Genomic DNA, 20,926 nt, shown 5'->3' with positions numbered 1-20,926 from the left:
AATCCGATCAGCTGCCTCTGCTGCTTCCCTCCCTTCCACTAACCCACCAGGACAAACTGTCTCTGAAGTTCCCCCTTGTCTGAGCTCTGACCTCACATCTTTCTCTCTCGGGCCTGCATACCCAAGTTCAGATTGGAGAGAGGGTTTAAATGTTTAGATTGTGACAAGAGCTTTAACAACCCACATTCCCTGATGGTTCACAGCGGCGAGAGGTCATTCACATGCTCCATGTGTGGGAAGGGATTCAATGATTCAATCATCCTGTTGACACAGCAGTGAGTTCACACTGACGGAAGATCTGTTAAATGTCTGGATTGTGGGAATGTTATCAAAGTTCTGTGAAGCTGACGTGCCATCAACATATTCACATTGACGAGAGACAGTTTATGTGCTCTCACTGTGGGACTGGGTTCAGGTGTTCATGTGAACTCAGTGTCCACCAGCGCACTTACATGGGGGACAGAGATCGTTCACCTGTTCCAGTTGTGGGAAGAGATTCATTCAGTCGTCCCACCTCAATACACATCAACTTTTTCACACTGATAAGGAACCTATTCAAAGTTCTGACTGAGCGGAGATTTGAAAGCAAAACGGATCTGCTGAAACACAAATACATTCACACTGGGGAGAGGCTGTTCACCTGCTCCGTGTGTGGGAAGTGATTCACTCGGTCACCTCACCTACTGACAGACCAGTGAGTTCATTAGTGACTGAATGAGTTGGATTCTGCTGTGATTGCTGCTGTTAATCACATCCAGGACTGAACCATGTTCATTCTGACAATTGGGGTTTGTTTCTGCTGATGTTAATCGTGCATGTAACCAGGCTGGAGTTTAATATTCTGGATAAATTTCAAACAAATCAGCTTTGTTTTGAACACATTGTTGTAGTTTTTTGCCTTTCACACCTGAGTATTTAACAACACATTGTCACCACATTACCAGAAGGATATGGAGGCGTTGGAGAGGGTGCAGAGGAAGTTTACCAGGATTCTGCCTGGTCTGGAGGTTATTAGCTATGCAGAGAGGTTGGAGAAACTCGGATTGTTCTCACTAGAGCGACAGAGATTGAGGGGTCACTTGATAGAAGTTTACAAAATTATGAGTGGCATGGACAGAGTAGATAGAAGCTTTTTCCCAGGGTGGAAGAGTCAATTACTAGGGGACATAGATTTAAGGTGAGAGGAGAAAACTTTAGAGGAGATATCCGGGGCAAGTTTTTTATGCAGAGGGTAGTGAGTGTCTGGAATTTGCTACCAGAGGAGGTGGTGGAAGCAGGTACGATAGTGGTGTTTAAGAGGTAGCTTGACAAATACATGAATAGGATGGGAATAGAGGAATACGGACCCCGGAAGTGCAAAATGTTTTAGTTTGACAGGCAATATGATCGGCACAGGCTTGGAGGGCCGAAGGGCCTGTTCCTGTGCTGTACTTCTCTTTGTTCTTTGTTATCACCTGGTTGGAGATCAGAAAGGACAATCTGGATTGAGGAACATACGGCAGGAACAGAACTTCAACCTGGACACAGTCCCTCAGGGTCACACTGAGAGGGACAAACAGCACTTTGGTCTTTCTCCTCTCTCTTCACTGACAGCAAAGCCCCCGTGTGGGTTAATCCTGAGGTGTGTAAGAAATGTGTCCCAGCTGCTCTCTTCCATGGTTCAGAGCTCCTGGACACAGAACAGGAGGATCCTTTACAACTGTGTTTAGAGTCAGGAAGAACAATGGTGAATGCTGGAAACGTGTTGTCAAATCAGAGATTGGTGTCAAACTGTTCCTGACTGAAAGTGAAATGGCAGGCGTAAGTTTCCAGGCTGAAAATGATTGTGGTAATTATTCTGTATCCACCATTGAAAGGCAGGTGTTAACTCATTTATAATAAATCTATTTTAAATACATTGATTAAACTCTGCATTAAAGTAGCAGATGGACTATTTCAGAGGTACTTGTAAACTGCTGGGAGAATTATACAACAGACATTTATCTCCAGATAAAGAAAGACCTGCTTTGTATTTCCTGGAATGCCCTGTTTTATTGATGTGTACGTGTGTGTGTGTGTGTTAGACATATATCACCCACAATTGAGGGAGAGAAAAGCAGCCATTAGAGAAGAGATCTTTGGGAAAGAAGGTGGTGAACAATTGTGGGAATAACAGCAAAGCTTTCCCAGCTCCATCAGGAGTGGGAAGATGGTTAAAGGTGGTTTTGAGCCACTGAAAGACAGTTGAGGACAGATTGAAACAGATTGCCAGGCTATGACTGAGCTCTTAAATAACTGTTTCACATCAGTCTGCACTCCTATGGATGATGCTCAGATTCCAGCTGTGGGATGTGCTGTCGACAATAACATCATCAATATTAAAATAGAAAGGGATTGTCACCCTAGAGAAAATAGGAAATCTCAAACCAGATGGTGCTCCAGGTCCAGATGATATCCACCCAAGGGGGTCTAAAGAGATAGAATGGGTGCCCTGTGAGCCTCTTGTCCGTATCTTCAACAGCTCAATAGAGTCAGCGATTGTTCCCTGAGATCAGAAAGTAGCTCATGGTGTTCCCACTTTCCAAATCAGGGACAAATCAGAGCCAGGGAATGAGAGGCCCATCAGCGTGACCTCAATCACAGGGAAGATGCTTGAAGGGATCCTAAGAGATTCTGTTTCTGATTACTGGGGAAGAGAAAGATCCATTAGAGATCCTCAACATGGATTCCGGAAAAGAAAGTCACACCTCACAAGGAATTTGCAAATGAACTGAGGATAATAGTGAGGGGAAAGGAAGGGACCTGGAAAGCAGCAGACACTTCATGTTGTTCCAGGAGAAGTGGGCCTGGTTGTGTTGATGTCAGGTTTTACACAGCACACAGTCAGCCTGTAGGTGAAGAATGTCTGAAGAATGTTGTAATTGTAACATTCACATCACTTGATGGGATTCTCAAAAGCCACGTTGTCTGTTTGGAGAGGAAGGTTTGCGTTACAGCGAATGAGAAGCAGCACACACAGAGACCCAATCACAGAGACCCACATACACTTTGTCTGTCTGTCTTACACACACACACACACACACCCTCTCTCCACACACAACACACATACTGACATCTCCACCCACACACAAACACACACCCTCTGTCCACACACAACACACATACTATCATCTTCTCCATACACAGACGTACACATACAGGCATCCTCTCTCCACATGCACACATATACACACTCAGAGACACATTCACACCAATACAAACAGACAGACATGAGGACACTTCCTGTCCTATAGGGTGGACAACACCAACCAAACTGACTAATATTGGGGATAAAGTATTGGTTCCTATGAGATCCACAATTTTTGGCCAATTCTAGTAAACATCACCCTCTATGAGCAGTTTTGACCATCCAATCCCACCCCTTTCTCTTAACATTAAGTCTATATTGAACCACATCTGGGACAGAGGCAACAGCAAAACTAACATTGAGTGGCCTATTGCCAGCCTTGGTGACAGTGGGAGGTAGTGTAAATTTCAGAACAACATCCTGGATAATTAAAGCCTCTACTTTCCTCTTGGAATTATTGAAAATGTTAATTCCCCTTGTATTGATGGTCTAGTGAGGGGAGTGAATTCTGAGGCAGGTTACATGGAGGAAGAATATAATGTTGTTTTGACTCTGTAGCTCAATATTCCCCTGAGTTTGTTCATTGCTGCCCCTGGGACATGTGTTGTGACATACCTGGCAGCTACTGAAGATTTTGTTCCTCTCCATAATTTACAACACTATTCCTGATGTGCATGAGCTGCCTCACTTTCTTTCCCATTAATTCTATTTGCTGATCTATCAGTAATGGACTTGCTGCCATCTCGAACAAAACTGTTTTCACCACTAAGGCTCCGCTGGTATTGAATAGTCTTCATGACATCATCGCACTGGGACTGGATGACATCATCGCACTGGGACTGGATGACATCATAAGTGTCCATTGTTTCTTAATGACCCACATCAATAACAAGAGGAAATATTAATAAACCTAAGCACATTATCTAGGCTGACACTCCAGGGTGACACTGAGGGACTGCTGCACTGTCAGAGACAGCATCCTTCACATGGAACCTGTGGAGGCTTTGGTCACAATCTTCCAATCATCCTTATATAGTAGTGGTGCCAAAGGACTGACAGATTGCAAATGTTACACCCCTGTTCAAACACACAGCAATTCCAGGACAATCAGCTTCACATCAGTGGTGGGGAAAGGCTGGAGACAATAATTCTGGACAAAATCAATTGGCACTTGGAAAAGTATGGAATAATAAATGAAAAAGTCCATGGATTTATTAAAGACAAATAATTTTTGACCAACTTGGCGTAGAAACGGGAGGGTGTATGAGGGGAGTGGGGTTGATACCTTTTACATGGACATTCAAATGATGTTTAATATGGTACCACACAATAGCCTTGTCAGCAAAGCTGAAACCCATGAGTTTCAGCCTGGGTATAAAATTGGCTCAGCAGAAAAGTTTGTTTTTCAGAATGGATGGGAGTTTACAGCAGTGTGACCCCAGGGTCTAGTGTTGGCACTGCTGATCTCTTTGATATATGTTACTGACCTGGACATGGGGATACAGGCAGAATTTCAAATTTGCACATGAAACAAAACTGGGAAATACAGGAAACAATGAGGAAGATAGTAACAAATGTCAGGAGGATATAGAGAGACTGGTGAAAATGGCAGGCACACAGCAGATACATATATAACATGCTGCTTGATACATTCCATATCCTTACCAACTTTGGGAACAATGCCTAAATAGTCAGAATGGGGAGACATAAAGCAGATAGGAAACGGAATAAGAAACAGTAAAGAGAAGAAAATAATAGTGACAATACCAGTGAGAAGTATTCATGGAAATAAGAATGGGAACGGCTGAATGCAGGAGCAATAGAAACAAACTGGGAGACAGGTAAGACTTGTTAAGATTGTTGGAAGAAATCTGGGAGACAATCAGCTCTGAGACATTGGACTAAAATAAATGTGTGTGATGTCACTGACATGAAATAGACAAACAATTGCCGTTTATTTTATATTCCTAGCAGGTCAACCAATGCATGGATCATACTGAGTCAGAGGATCAGTGGTTTTCCAACCGTGAGGATGTTACGCATTGTTATAGAACATTTCTCAGAGCCACTGGTTTATGTCAGTAAAATCTGTGCATTCCTGTTTTTTGTATGGAAATTACAGCAGTCTTTTAGAGATTCAATTGGAGACATGAGCACAGAATTGTCAGGAAACCATCATGTTAATGTGGGGATTGTTACCACTCCTGTGAAGCAGTTTGGGGCATTTTTACTACTGTTAAAGTGCTATATAAATGCAAGTTGTTGTTGAATGTGGGAAGGGACTGAATTCCAATCTGAGCTGGAAAGTCGTGGATCACTCACACTGCAGACTGATCACTCAGCAGCTGGATGTGGGAAGAGATGAAGTTGGTTATCCCATTTACTTCCAGAGCAACACAGTCACACTGGAGAGAGAGACCACCCCAATATTTCATGTGAGCGAGGGCATCTCATCGTTTTCCCAATTGTTCACACCCTAATTTTTAGGTTTAGAAGGTGCTTACCAAGCCTTTTTAGACAGCCCCTTCCAAAACCATGACCACTACCATCTAGACGGGCAAAGGCAGCAGACACATGGGAGCACCACCACCTGGAAGATCCCCTCCAAGCCACTCACCATCCCAACTTGGAAATATATCACTCTTCCTTCTCTGTCACTGGGAGTTATAACACAGCAGTTGGTAAAGGCTGAGTTGTTTAAATCTGAGAGGGTAACTTGAACAACTGTCATAACCTATATTTTCAATTGGTATGTTTGAGATGCGGCTCTGAATTCAGGAATAAGACCACTGAGCTTCAAAAGGTTTTTTTATATATAAAACTAAATTAATAATTTATTAATTTAGCAAGTTAAACACATACACATGTCTACAAATTACTATCATAATAACTTTTAAACAAATCCCCAAATTAATCACTCCAGGTAAATCTTCACCAAGGCAACAGTAACCCATAGACTTTAAACAGACAACTGGCAAAGCACATTTGACCTTACAAATTAAATATGAGGTTCCTTTCAATTTGGTTCCTTTGCATACACAGTTGTAGGCTTACAGGCTGGTTAGATATTAAATGCCTCTGCCCTACACACACAAATTCCTTTCTGTTTATACCTAGCTTCCCATTTCAATGTCAATTTTCCATTGCATCCTAGGTTTTTAATGTCACATCTTCAAACAATAACATTTTCATCCCACTAATTTTATTAGTTATTTAAACACATTGCTTGGCGTCTCCCAGCTAGGTGCAAGGTTTTACTCCCACTCTTGAATGCTGTATTGAACAAATGCAAATTTATACTTTACCTTTTAACTTCCTTATGTTTATCTAATTAACATCTTAAAAGTACATTAAACACCCAGACTAGCTGGCTTTAAACCCCAACTGTCAGAATGAACATGGTTCAGTCCTGGATGTGATTCACAGCAGCAATAACAGCAAAATCAGACTCCTGCAGTCAGTTGTGAACTCGCTGGTGTTTCAGCAGGTTGGATGACTGAGTGAATTCTTTCCCACATTTGGAGCAGGTGAATGATCTCTCTCCAGTGTGAACTCGCTGGTGGATCAGCAGGTTGAATGACTGAGTGAATCCCTTCCCACACTTGGAGCAGGTGAATGGTCTCTCTCCAGTGTGAACTCGCTGGTGTACTTTGAGGTTGGACCAAGACCTGAATCTCTTTCCACAGGAAGTACACGGGATTGGCTTCTCCTCAGTGTGAATTCGCTGGTAGTTCAGCAGGTCAGAGGACCCAGTGAAGCCTTTCCCACATACAGGGCAGGTGAACGGCTTCTCCCCAGTGTGAAGCCGCTGGTGAATTAGCAGGTAGGATGACTGAGTGAATCCCTTCCCACACTCAGAGCAGGTGAAAGGCCTCTCCCCAGTGTGAACTCTCTGGTGTCTCAGCAGGCTGGATGACCAAGTGAATCCCTTCCCACACTTGGAGCAGGTGAACGGTCTCCCTCCAGTGTAAGTACGTCGGTGGATTTCCAGCAAAGATGGGTAACTGAATCCCTTCCCACAGTCCTCACATTTCCACGGTTTATCCATGGTGTAGGTATCCCTGTGTCTCTCCAGGTTTGATAATCAGTTGAAGCCTCATTCACACAGAGAACACGGTATGGTTTCTCCCAGCTGTGAATGGTGTGACGTTATTTCAGGCTGTGTAACTGGTTAAAGCTCTTTCCACAGTCAGTTCACTGGAACACTCTCACGCGGGTGTGTGTGCGTCTCAGTGCTTTTCCAGTCACACTGATGTTTGAAATCTTTTCCCACAGACAGAACTGACAAACATTTCTCCGTCCACATTCAAATTCCGATGATACTCAGGTCCTGATGAATCGAGTGACTGTCAGATCTTGAAGTGATGTTTGGTTTGAGTTTCCCATCTGCAAATTATCCCCTTCTAATTCTCTGTAAAAGGAGTTTATAAAAGTCATCACTGTAAGAACGGGATAGAAATTCAGAACAGGCAATTCTAGTTTCTATGGAACATTTTTTCCTCTCTTGTTCCCCCAAAGCTGCAAATCCCCGTCCCACACACTCTCCCTCCTCCCTGTGCTGAAATCCAGAGTTTTGGACAATTCTTTCTGTATCTTTTTAACAAATTTGTACAACTGGAGATAACAATATGTTTTATCATTCACTTCAGTCATTACTTGTGACAAAACATTAATCTGAAACCCCCTGACCGACCAGACAGAATAGCAGACATTAACCTTGTGTTCAAAACTCAGTTAGGAGATTTAATGAGCAATTGTGAAGATGGTTTCTCCAAACCTCCCTGGGTTTCCTTCCTTCCTTCTCTCTCTCTCTAACCACGTTAAACCTGGGATCAGTCTCATGGTCCATTCCGGTTCCTGCTTCTCTTCCTGATGACTAATTAACCCCAATTAAATACTGAGAAGTCTGAAGACACTGTTCTCAGTCCCTGCTCCAATCTCCATTCCCTAGATACCTACTCCATCCCTCTCCCTCGGAACGGTCTGAGATTAAACCTGTCTGTTCACAACCACGGTGTTAAAATTGATTTCGAGATGAGTTTCTGACCTCATATCTGTGCCATTACTAAGATCGCCTGTTTCCACCTCTGTAACATCACCCAACCTCACCCTGTATCAGTGAATCTGCTGCTGAAACCCTCATCGCTGCCATTGTTACCTCCAGACTTGATTATTCCAACACACTCCTGGCTGGTCTCCTACGTTACCCTCTGCAAACTTAACACCATCCAAAAGTCTTCTGTCCATGTCTTCACTCACGGTGAGGCCCGTTTCCCTTACACCCCTCTGCTTCCTGACCTGCCTTGGCTCCCAGTCAAGCAACAACTTGATTCTAAAATTCTCATCCTTGTTTTCAATTCCCTCCAAGGCCTCACCCCTCCCTATCTCTGTAATCTCCTCCAGCCCCACAACCCTCTGAGATATCTACACTGCTCTAATTCTGGTCCTGTACATTCCCTATTTTAATCGCTCCACCATTAGTGACCGTACCTTCAGTTCCCTTGTCCCCAAGCTCTGAGATTCTCTCCCGACACCTCTCCCTCTGTCTACCACACTTCCCCCCTTTAATGCACTTGAGTACTGTTAAAAAAAGGAGACATTCTGTCAAAACATTTAATCTTGTACTCATCAGGACAGACATAAGAACATCAAATTTCAAAGATTATCAGTCAGGCTCATAAAGTGTCTCACTTACATTTGCTAGAAACTACATATATTCATACACGGGGACCTGTCCTCTGCAGGCAGAAGGAACAAGTCCAGGCATGGCACCTTTTGTTGAATTAAACAAAAGCACATGATGATAACTACCTGGAACATTCTCCATAGCAATGACCAATCAGGACTGACTGGCCAACCAATCAGCACCCTTTTCTCATGCAGTATAAACTGTTGTTCCCTATGAAATTTGGTTTATTTTCGGCCCTGCACTCTCTCTATTTCCTTTTTGAATGACTCCCACCGCTCTGATGTAGATTTTCCTACAAGTAGCTGCTCCCAGTCCACTTTGTCCAGATCTTGTCTTATCATATTAAAATCCGCCTTCACCGAATTTAGAATCTTTATTTCCAGATCATCTTTCGCCTTTTCCATAACTACGTTCAATCTTACTCAATTATGGTTACTATTACCGAAATGCTCCCCCACAGACACTCCTACCACTTGCCCGGCTTCGGACTGCTGCCTCACTCGTAGGACTTCCTATGTGCTGGCTTAAAAAGCTCTCTTGGGTACATTTTAAGAACTCAGCTCCCTCTAAACCTTTCACACTTTGTCGATCCCAGTTAATACTGGGGAAGTTGAAATCCCCTTCTATTATTACCCTGTCCTTTTTACACTTCTCTGAGATTTGCCTACATATCTGTCCTCTATCTCTCACTGTCTGTTTGGGGGTCTATAGTACACTCCAAGCAATGTGATTACCCCCTTTTTGTTTTTAGGTTCTACCTATATGGCCTCATTTGAGGAAGCTTCTAAGATATCATCCCTCCTTATTGCCGTAATTGACTCCTTGATCAATATTGTGACCCCACCTCCTCTTTTACACCCCCACCCCCGTCTCACCCAAAGATTCCATACCCCAGAGTATTGAGCTGTGAGTCCTGCCCCTCCCTCAACCATGTCTCCGTTATAGCAATGATATCATATCCCCATGTGTTCATCAACACCCTCAACTCATCGGCCTTACTTGCAAGACTCATTGCATTAATATAGTTGCCATCCAGCCTTGCCATGCTGCCTTGTGCCTTAACTTGACAATATATGCTCTGCCTTCCAGACTGACTTGATTTTTTCCTTCTATATTTGTCTGTGCATCACGCCTAGTATACCTCCACTCTGTAACCCATCCCCCTGCTAAGTTAGTTTAACCCCCCACCCACAGCATTAGCGACCCCCTCACAAGGATGTTGGTCCTGTTCCAGCCCAGGTGCAACCTGTCAGACTTGTATTGGCCCAAACTTCCCCAGAAATGGGCCCATTGATCCAGGAATCTAAAGCCCTCCCTCCTGCACCAACCCTTGGATAGTGATGGAATTTTTGGAATCTCCTTTTTCCAGCATTTTATTTTAATTCATTCATGAGATGCGAGCATCGCTGGCTGCGCCAGCATTTCTTGCCTATGCCTCATTGCCCTTGAGAAGGTGGTGGGGAGCTGCCTTCTTGAACCGCTGCAGTCCATGTGGTGTAGGTACACCCACAGTGCTGTTAGGAAGGGAATTCCAGGATTTTGACCCAGCGACATTGATGGAATGGAGATATATTTCCAAGTCAGGATGGTGAGTGACTTGGAGGGGAATTTACAAGTGATGGTGTTCCCATGTATCTGCTGCCCTTGTCCTTCTAGATGGTAGTGGTCGTGGGTTTGGGAGCTGCTGCCTAAGGAGCCTTGGTGAGGATTTGCAGACGGGAAATTCAAACCAAACATCACATCAAGATTGGACAGATTCACTCGATTCAACAGGACCTGAACATCATTGTTCCACTTGCTTCACCACTCATAAACAGTGTGAAGTCCATGATATTTCTACTTCTCCTTAGCACTGAAGAAGAGTCATACGGACTCGAGACGTTAACTATTGTCTCTCTCTACACAGATGCTGTCAGACCTGCTGAGCTTTTGCAACATATTGATCTTTTGCCCCCCATAAAGATGGCGGCGGCGCGTGCGCCCTGATGCACTTTGCCCCCAATAAAGATGGCGGCCGTTACCCCCGGGTCTGTAACTGGAGAAAGCTGCGGCCTCGCTCGGTGCAAATGGGGAAACGGTTACCCCGGGGACCGGAAAGTTATTTTTCAGGGATTGCTGTTTACATAACATGTTTCCAAAGCCTCCCCGCCCACCCGCCGGATCCATCGCTCCCTCCGCCCCGCCATTCACACACTCACCGATTCCGAATCCGAGAAAGAAGCGTCTCTCAGTCGCCATTACTCACACTGCGCATGCTTCACTCCCAGCCCGGCCCCGCCCCTCATTCACTCCGATTGGTCGGAGGACCAGCCACTCCCGCTCGGTCCCCCAGTCCCGCCCCCTCTTCCTATTGGTCCAGAGATGCCGTCAATCAGCCGGGCATTGTGACGGTTACAGATGGTGAGAGCGGCCACAGACTCAGCCTGACTTGCTGATACTTGGCAGCATTTTCTGTTTGGGAATTAGAGCTAGAGATGGATGGTCAGTTCCCCGCTGTCCGGGGGGGATTCACACTCATTTCCCTAGTGCACTGATTATCACCTTTACTTTACATGAGAAAGTCCCCGGTTCAATCCCGGCTGGAAGCTTTGTGTTTACAACTGATTTTTAAAAATTCATTCATGAGATGCTGGGGGAAGTTCAAGGATTTTGACCCAGTAACAGTGAAGGAACGACGATATTTCCAAGCCAGGATGGCGAGTGACTTGGAGGGGAACTTACAGGTGGTGGTGTTCCCATGTGTTTCCTGCCCTTGTCCTTCTAGATGGTAGTGGTCGTGGGTTTGGAAGGTGCTGCCTAAGGAACCTTGGTGAGTTTCTGCAGTGCATCTTGTAGATGGTAGATACTGCTGCGACTGTGCGTTGGTGGTGGATAGAATAAATGTTTGTGGATGTGGTGCCAATCCAGTGCATTGGATGGTGTTGAGCTCTTGAGTGTTTTTGGAGCTGCACTGATCCTGGCAAATAGAGAGTGTTCCATCGTACTCCTGACTTGTGCCTTGTAGATTGTGGACAGGCTTTGGGGAGTCAGGAGGTGAGATATTCGCAGCAGGAGTCCTCACCTCTGACTGGCTCTTGTAGCCGGACTATGTATATGGCTGGTCCAATTCAGTTTCAGGTAAATGGTAACCACAGGATGTTGATAAAGGGAGATTAAATGGTAGTAATGCATTTGAATGTCAAGGGGAGTTGGTTATCTTCTCTCTTGTTGGAGATAGTCATAGCCTGGCATTTATGTGGCATGAATGTTACTTACCACTTGCCAGACCAAGCCTGGGTATTGTCCATAAGACCATAAGATTTAGGAGCAGAAGCTGGCCATTTGGCCCATCAAGTCTGCTCCGCCATTTAATGAGATCATGGCTCATCTGATAATCCTCAACTCCACTTCCCTGCCTTGTCCCCATAACCTTGATTTCCTTACTGTTTAAAAATCTGTCTATCTCAGCCTTGAATATACTTAATGACCCAGCCTCTACAGCCCTCTGTGGTAAAGAATTCCACAGATTCACTACCCTCTGAGAGAAGAAATTCTGCCTCATCTATTTTTTAAATGGGCACCCCCTAACTCTGAGATTATGCCCTCTAGTCCTAGACTCTCTCACAAAGGGAAACAACCTCTCAGCATCTACCCTGTCAAGCCCCCGAAGAATCTTATATGTTTCAATAAGGTCGCCACTCATTCTTCTAAACTCCAATGAGTACAGGCCCAACCTACTCAACCTCTCCTCAAAAGAAAATCCCTCCATACCCGGGATCAACAGAATGAATCTTCTCTGGGCTGCCTCCAGTGCCAGAATATCTTTCCTTAGATAAGGGGACCAAAATTGTTCACAGTATTCTCGGGGCGGTCTAACTGCTGCCTTGTATAGTTTTGGCAAGACTTCCCTATTTTTATACTCCATTCCCTTTGAAATTAAGACGAACATTCCATTTTCCTTCCCTATTCCCTGGTGAACTTGTATGTTAGCTTTTTTGGATTCATGCACAAGGACTCCCAAATCCCTCTGTGCTTCAGTCTTCTGCAGCCTTTCTCCACTTAAATAATATCCAGCTCCTCTATCCTTCCCGTCAAATAGTATAACCTCACATATTCCCTAATTATATTCCATCCGCCAAGTTTTTCCAGGTCTTGGTACATTTGAACATGGATTGTTTCAGTACCTGAGGAGTCACGAATGGTGCTGAACATTGTGCAATCATCAGTGAATATCCCCACTTCTGACCTTATGATGGAAGGAAGGTCATTGATGAAGCAGGTGAAGATGGTTGGGCTGAGGACACTATCCTGAGGGTCTCCTGCAGCGATGTCCTGAGTTGAGATGATTGACCTCCAACAACCACAACCCAAGACTCAAACCAGTGGAGAGTTTCCCCCTTCATTTCCATTGACTCCCGTTTTGCTAGGGCTCTTTGATGCCACACTCGGTCAAATGCTGCCTTGATGACAAGGGCAGATACTCTGACCTTACGTCCGGAGTTCAACTGTTTTGTCCATGTTTGAACGAAGGCCGTAATGAGGTCAGGAGCTGAGTGATCCTGGCAAAACCCTAATTGAGCACCAGTGACCTGATTATTGCTAAGCATGTTCCACTTGATTGCACTGTTGATGACCCCTTCCATTACTTTGCTGATGATCGAGAGTAGAATGATAGGGCAGTAATTGGTCCGACTGTGTTTATCATGCCTTGTGTACAGGACGTACCCAGGCCATTTTCCGCATTGCTGGGGAGATGCGAGTGTTGTAGCTGTAATGGAACAGCTTGGCTATGGGTGCAGCGAGTTCTGGAGTCCAGGTTTTCAGTACTATTGAAAATGGGGATATTTGTGGAGCCTCCTCCTCTAGTGAGTTGTTTAATTGTCCACTGCAATTCACGACTGGGTGTGGCAGGACTGCAGAGCTTAGATCTGATCCATTGGTTGTGGAATCGTTTAGCTCTGTCTGTCACATATCATTTACACTGTTTGACCTGCAAGTAGTCCTTTGTTGTATCTTCACCAGGTTGACATCTCATTTTTGTGTATGCCAGATGCTGCACCTGGCATGCCCTCCTGCACTCTTCATTGAACCAGGGTTGATCCCCTGGCTTGATGCTACTTGTAGAGTTGGGGAGGTTTGCCAGGCCATAAGGTTACAGATTGTGGTTGAGTGCAATTCTGCTGCTGCCGTTGGCCCACAGTGCCCCAAGGATGCCCAGCCTTGAGTTTCTAGATCTATTCAAAACCTATGTTATTTAGCACGATGGTAATGCCACACCATACGATGGAGGGCGTCCTCAATGTGAAGATGGGACTTAGTCTCCACAACGACTTCGTAGGAGGTGACTCCTACTGATGCTGTCATGGAAAGGTGCGTCTGCAGCAGACGGAGTGATGAGGATGAGGTCAAGTATGTGTTTCCCTCTTGAAGACTCTCTCACGACTTGTCACAGACCCAGTCTAGCAGCTATGTCTTTTAGGAATCGATCAGCTCTGTCAGTAGTGGTGTTATTGATCCACTCCCTGTTATTGAGGAGGAATTAATCATGAGTTTAGTTTCATGTCGACCAAGCAGACGGAATGTTTCAGGTTGCTAATCTTTTTCATTGTGTCACCTGGAAAGTGTGTTTGGCGACCTGGAATGTGGGGAGGGAAGAGGTGAAGGGCGGGCGCTGCATCTGTTGTGCTTGTATGGAAATGAGTCACAGTGATGTTCATAAGAAAACAAGAAATAGGAGCTGGGATAGACCATATGACTCTTTGAGCCTGTTCCACCATTAAATGATCTTTCAGTTCAACTCCACTTTCCCGCCCCATTTCCACTGATTCCCTTAGTGTCCAAATATTCTAGTGAGATAATCTCTCAAATAGAGGATGATGAATAACAGCTGGAAACCACAGTCCTCTCTCCCACTGCTGTACTGATCCTTCCAACATACAGGAATTTGGGGCAGTAGTAATGTTGATGCTCAGATTAGCTCTGTCTCCATATGTTAAATTGGATCGAGAAGCACTGGGGAAGGTGCAAAACAGATTTACTGGAATGATGCCAGAATTGGAAAGTTATATCAATCAACAAAGATTCAACAGTTTGCAAAAGTTTTGTTTGGAAAAGAGAGTGAGAGATGACCTGACCGAGGACTTTAAGATAGTGAAAGGGTTTGACAGGATGGACACGTGGAAGATGTTTCCACTTGTGAATGGATGGAAATAAATATAAGTTAGTCACTAATAAATCTAATGTGTAAATCATGATCAATTTTCATTCACCAGAGATAATGTAGAATGTGCCAGAAACACTCAGCACATCTAGGAGCATCTGCATTGAGAAGCATTAAGTTTTCAGGACTGTTCACTGATGCTATATTCCTTGCTGTACCGGTACTACCAGATCTGCTAAAAATTCCAGCATTTTCCATTTTCATTTCAGATTCACAGCACCCGCTTTTTGATAACTGTAGATGGTTGACAATGTGGAACTCATTATCAGAAGGATTTGAGATCCCAATATGAGCTGGAAACTTATGGGTAAAATCACACTGTGAAATGATCGTTCACCAGCTGATTTGTTACATCCTTACTGACGACAGAATTTAAATGTTCTGTGTATGGAATGAAAAATCACTTGTTCACACGGCCTCCTGAGATTCCACTGAGTTCACATCTAACGATGGATTTGTTCTGCTGTTAATTACACCTGGCACAGAACTATGGCGGAAGACCAGTGCACTTTATTAAGTCAGTTGATATCAAAAAACATTGTTATATCTTGGCCCTGTGGTTCCAATCGTAACGGGATCACAAATAATAATTTCCTATTCAGAAATATGGACTTTCAATGACAGCGGGGCTACCCAGCATTCAAAGGGGAGCAGAACGTGCCCTATCCTCACAACAGGAGCTCCTTACACATGCGCAGTACGGTGTGTGCTGGAGCATGCGCATTGCGGTTTGTTTCATGGGCATGCGCAGTGCTGGCCTGTGACTGAAGTTGCTCAGAGCGGTTGACAATGTCGAGTGGAGCAAACTAACAGAGTTAGTGGGTGTGTGAGGAGGAATAGAGCCAGCGGAGTGGGCAGGGAGGCTTCATAATGACACAGTGCAGGCCACAGAGCCCAAATAACAAGGTACCGGTTTTGAGTTTGCAGAGAACGGACCGAAAAATTCTGGATTTCTTCCTTCGCCAGGCCTGGGGTAACGGCCGCCATCTTTATAGGGGGCAATGTGCAGCAGGGCGCATGCGCGGTCATCCAGGTCCAAGTAGCTGGAGGAGAGTATGTTGTGAATTTCTATCCTGGACTGACAGGGATGGATTTTGGAAACTCCTTTTACAGGGGGTCAGAAGGGGAGGATTTACAGACGGGAATGTCAAGACCAACATCACATTTAGATATGACAGAGTCACTCGATTCATCAGGACCTGGATCATCCTTTTCTAATGCTCTGTATATATCGTTTCCCAAACATGTCACTGTCAGTTCAGGATAGAAATTCAGGACTTGGATATTATCGGCCTCTGAGTGTAATCATTGAGTTCCAGGTGATTACCACTCACAGTGTAAAATTTCTTCCTCTCATTACCCCTACAGACCTTGCCCAAAATCCTTAATCTGTGTCCCATAATCATTTTACATTCGGTTAATTGGAATAGCTTTTTGATAACTATCGTTATTTTTAGGGACCAAGGGGGCAATCTATGGGTGGAACCAGAGGACATTGCTAGAGTGTTGAATGAATACTTCACATCCGTCTTCACCCAAGAGAATGAGGATGAAGGTATGGAAATCGGGGAGAGAGACTGCAAGGTTCTTGAGCAAATTGATATTGGGAGTGACAAGGTATTGGAGGTGTTGGCAGGCTCAAAAGTGGACAAATCTCTAGGTCCGGATGATTTGTATCCCAGACTGCTGAGGGAGGCAAGGGAGGAGATCACAGAGGCACAGACCCAAAATTTTAATTCCCCTCTGGCCACGGGGGAGGTGCCAGAGGACTGGAGAACAGTTAATGTGGTTCTGCTCTTTAAGAAGGGTTGTCGAGATAAGCCAGGGAACTACAGACCAGTGAGTCTCACATCAGTGGCAGGGAAACTACTGGAGAAAATCCTGATGGAGAGAATCCATTTCCACTTGGAGAGGCAAGGTTTGATCAAGGAAAGTCAGCATGGCTTTGTCAGCGGGAGGTCATGCCTAACAAATTCGTTTGAATTTTTTGAGGAGGTGACCAGGTGTGCAGATGAGGATAGTGAGTTTGATGTAGTTTATATGGATTTCAGCAAAGCCTTTGACAAGGTCCCACATGGGAGACTTATAAAGAAGGCAGATACACATGGGAGACAGGGTAATTTGATAAGTTGGATTCAAAATTGGCTTAGCTGTAGGAGGCAGAGGGTGATGACAGAAGGCTGCTTTAGTGGCTGGAAGCCAGTGGCGTACCACAGGGATGTGTGCTTGGTCCCCTATTATTCACCATTTATATAAACGACATGTGGGGAGTAGGATTAGTAAGTTTGTGGATGACACAAAGATTGGCCGGGTGGTTGACAGTGAGATTGAGTGTTTTGGAGTACAGGAAGATATAAACGAGATGGTCAAATGGGCAGATAAGTGGCAGATGGAATTTAATCCTGAAAAGTGTGAGGTGATACACTTTGGAAGGGGTAATTTGACAAGGAAGTATTCAATGAATGGCATGACACCAGGAAGTTCTGAGGAACAAAGGGACCTTGGCATGTGTGTCCATAGATCTCTGAAGGCAGAGGGACATGTTAGTGGGGTGGTGAAAAAGGCATATGGGACATTTGCATTCATCAATCGAGGCATAGATTACAAAAGTAGGGAGGTGTTGTTGGAGTTGTATAGAACCTTGGTGAGGCCACAGCTGGAGTACTGTGTGCATTTCTGGTCACCACATTATAGGAAGGATGTGATTGCACTGGAGGGAGTGCAGAGGAGATTCACCAGGATGTTGCCTGGGATGAAACATTCAAGTTATGAAGAGAGGTTGGATGGACTTGGGTTGTTTATGTTGGAGCAGAGAAGACTGAGGGGCGACCTGATCGAGGTGTACAAGATTATGAGGGGCATGGACAGGTAGTTAGGGAGCAGCTGTTCCCCTTAGTTGAAGGGTCAGTTACGAGGGGACACAGGTTCAAGGTGAGGGGCAGGAGATTTGGGGAGATGTGAGGAAATACTTCTTTACCCAGAGGGTGGTGACGGTCTGGACTGCATTGCCTGAGCGGTTGGTGGAAGCAGGCTGCCTCGCATCCTTTTGAAAAGTACCTGGATGAGCACTTGACACGTCATTACATTCAAGGTTATGGGCCAAGTGCTGGTAAATGGGATTAGGTAGGTCGGTCAGGTGTTTCTCACGTGTTGGTGCAGATTCGATGGGCCTCTTCCACACTGTGATTCTGTGTGATCTACCTTATCTAAACCTATCATAATCTTGTACACCTTTATCAAATCTCCCTCAATCTCCTTTACTTGAAGGAGAACAAAACCTTCTAGCTCATATCCCCCATCCCTCGACCCATTCTGGTAAATCTCCTCTGTCCCCTTTCAAGGACCCTCCCATTCTTCATAATGTGTGGTGATCACTGGTTTGCACAGACCCAGATGTTCTGTGTCCGTGTCTGTGACATCATCACACATCGACAATTACACTGTGACATCATCACACATCGACAATTACACGGTGACATCACCCCGCACTCCGGGTATTTCCTCAACTGGGAGATTTTTCTCTGACTCCAGTGCTTCTGATATCTTTCCAGCTGCAGGCTCCAGCAGGAGAGTTTAAAGTTGACCCTTGAAATTGTTTCACAGGTGAGTATTTTTGACTATTCATCTACAATTTAAAGATTTTGGTTTTATGCTCTGTTGTCTATGCTCTGTTATCTATGCAAAGTTCCATGGCTCTGAGGTTGGTGTGAATGCCTTCTCAGTTACATTGTTAAGGTTTGTTAATGTCAATGAGAGTGTTAAAGTAAACAGGTGATGGGTGTTTGAACACAATGAAGTAGGGGATAGCTGGGACACTGGGCGTGGGTGAGCAGTGTTGACAGTGAACCAAGTCAACAAACTATCTCAGCAAGAAAAGGCTCTGTGTCTTAGTTTTGACTTCACCAATTGGTGTAGATCCTGCTAACGGCTGGTGTGGCTTCTTTCTTGTGGATCTGAATCCCATGTCCATTGTTATTATTCTTGGCCAGACACATGCGATCTGGTGAGGGATCAATAACATTTTGTTTCAAGTAGATGAAGGTTGAGATTTAAGATACCTGCTTTTGGAATAAAGGCACAAGTTTCCATGGGTTTTGAACAACAATAAAACAAAATTTACTGTACAAGTTCAGAAAGATAAAATAATTTACAATATGTACCTGATACTCGAACATTCAGGGTAAGTATGAGGTACATGTGAATTAACAGACGAACTGTGGTGAGACACACCACATTACAGAGTAAATGACAGATGCAATCAAAAGAGATTCCATGGATTTCTCTACAATCCACTCAGCCGTTAGTCCCACATTGACTCAACCAATCTCACTGAAACTTAGTCTTTCTCAAGAGGGTTTCCAATCTCCAGCATCGAAGATCTCACCTGGCATTCTCTCCAAAAGTCACTCCCACTCAGATGGCTTTAACAATGGATGGCCCATCTCACAGAGTTTCAGTCTCGCTTTCCGAGATTCCTTCTCCCTGGATTCCTGAGTACACTCAAACACTAGCTTGCAAGCACAGTTTTAGAGTTATGGCTGTGCCAAGCAGAACACCATTGCTCCAAAGGGGTACCTTTGCTTCAACAGCCCTCTTTAGTTAAATTCTGCCCCTGCAGCCTTTTCTTTAAATTTTTAACTCCACTTAACTGGGACGTCTGCCCGTCCCTGTCTCTGTGCCACCTGTTGCCTGGCATCTTCCGGAAATAACTGCCTCAAGAAGAGCTGTTCACTGACACTTGAACTGATCTGTGACCTATCAAAACACTCCCAGAGGGTCCCACCCTTGCTACTAGACAGGAACCAACGTAACAAGCATTAGAACATCCTGTACCTTTATATTTTACAATCTGCACTGTTAGCACCCAGGGATGCAGGATGAATTGAATTCATAACACCATCCATTGCTCTGTTTCAGCTCTGTCCTCTCTGATCACCTGTCTGCTATTGCCCAACTTCCTCTGTCTCTAATATGGGTGTATTTTAGTTGTTTAGTGTTTTACTGTTGCTTCTGCTGACTGATTCGAAATGAAGTTTTCACTGCTGCTACATCCCCCGCCCATGTGCTGCTGGCTTCCCAGCTTTATCTTCTCACAATATCTTTCATCGTCAGGAATTGTTTCCCCTGTGCTATAGTCCATTTATCTTCCACCTCTGAGATCATATTGACCATCAAATTCTGCACAATTTTTATTTCCTGTAATTCATTCTGCACAACCTGAAATGTTTACTCTGTTTCCCTCTCCCCAGATACCAGCAAATATTGCCAATCCCCAGTGGCCTGTGGGGAAGATGATGTTTGACCTTCATGAACCGCTGCAGTCAATGTGGTGAAGGTGCTCCCACGATGCTGTTAGGTAAGGAGTTACAGGTTATTCACCCAGCAATGATGAAGGGACGGCGTTATAATTCCAAATCAATAACAATCATTTCTGCTTCTATCACACTTTTAATGTTATAACATGTTCCAAGACATTTCACAGAAAAGTAACATTTGACACTGAGCCACATGAGGAGATATTAGGGCCGGTGACCAAAAGCTTGGTCAAAGATGTCGCTTTTAAAGGGAATCTTCCAGGGGGTTTTCTTCTTAAATCTTCCAAGGGATGTGGGCTTCGCTGACTTGGGCATTTATTGCCCATCCCTAATTTCCCTTGAGAAGGTGGTGGTGAGTTGCCTTCTTGAGCTGTTGCAGTCCATGTGGTGTAGCTACACCCAAAGTGCTGTCAGGGAGGGTGTCCCAGGATTTTGACCCAGCGACAGTGAAGGAACGGCGATATATTTCCAAGTCAGGATCGTGAGTGACTTGGAGGGGAACTTCCCAGTGGTGGTGTTCCCATCTATCTGCTGCCCTTGTCCATCTAGATGGTAGTGATCGTGGGTTTGGAAGGTGCTGTCTAAGGAGCCTTGGTGAATTCCTGCAGTGCATCTTG

At 44.7% G+C, this 20,926-nt stretch overlaps 2 protein-coding genes across 2 annotated transcripts in view; both read right to left on the bottom strand.

Annotated features, from left to right (window-relative positions):
- The window catches only part of LOC144698012 (uncharacterized), a 621,009-nt gene that overhangs the window by 364,679 nt on the left and 235,404 nt on the right, over positions 1 to 20,926 (bottom strand). The window lies entirely within an intron of this gene.
- The window catches only part of LOC144698011 (uncharacterized), a 360,246-nt gene that overhangs the window by 313,026 nt on the left and 26,294 nt on the right, over positions 1 to 20,926 (bottom strand). Inside the window, exon 4 of the mRNA XM_078569955.1 lies at positions 9,269 to 9,276. Within this exon, the coding sequence (XP_078426081.1) occupies positions 9,269 to 9,276 (8 nt within the window). The remainder of the gene's footprint in view (positions 1 to 9,268; positions 9,277 to 20,926) is intronic.

The sequence above is a fragment of the Cetorhinus maximus genome, chromosome 23, assembly GCF_964194155.1.
Source record: "Cetorhinus maximus chromosome 23, sCetMax3.hap1.1, whole genome shotgun sequence".
Classification (NCBI taxonomy): domain Eukaryota; kingdom Metazoa; phylum Chordata; class Chondrichthyes; order Lamniformes; family Cetorhinidae; genus Cetorhinus; species Cetorhinus maximus.
Note: the sequence above shows the minus strand (reverse complement) of the source record. Positions and strands in the feature narration are given on the sequence as shown.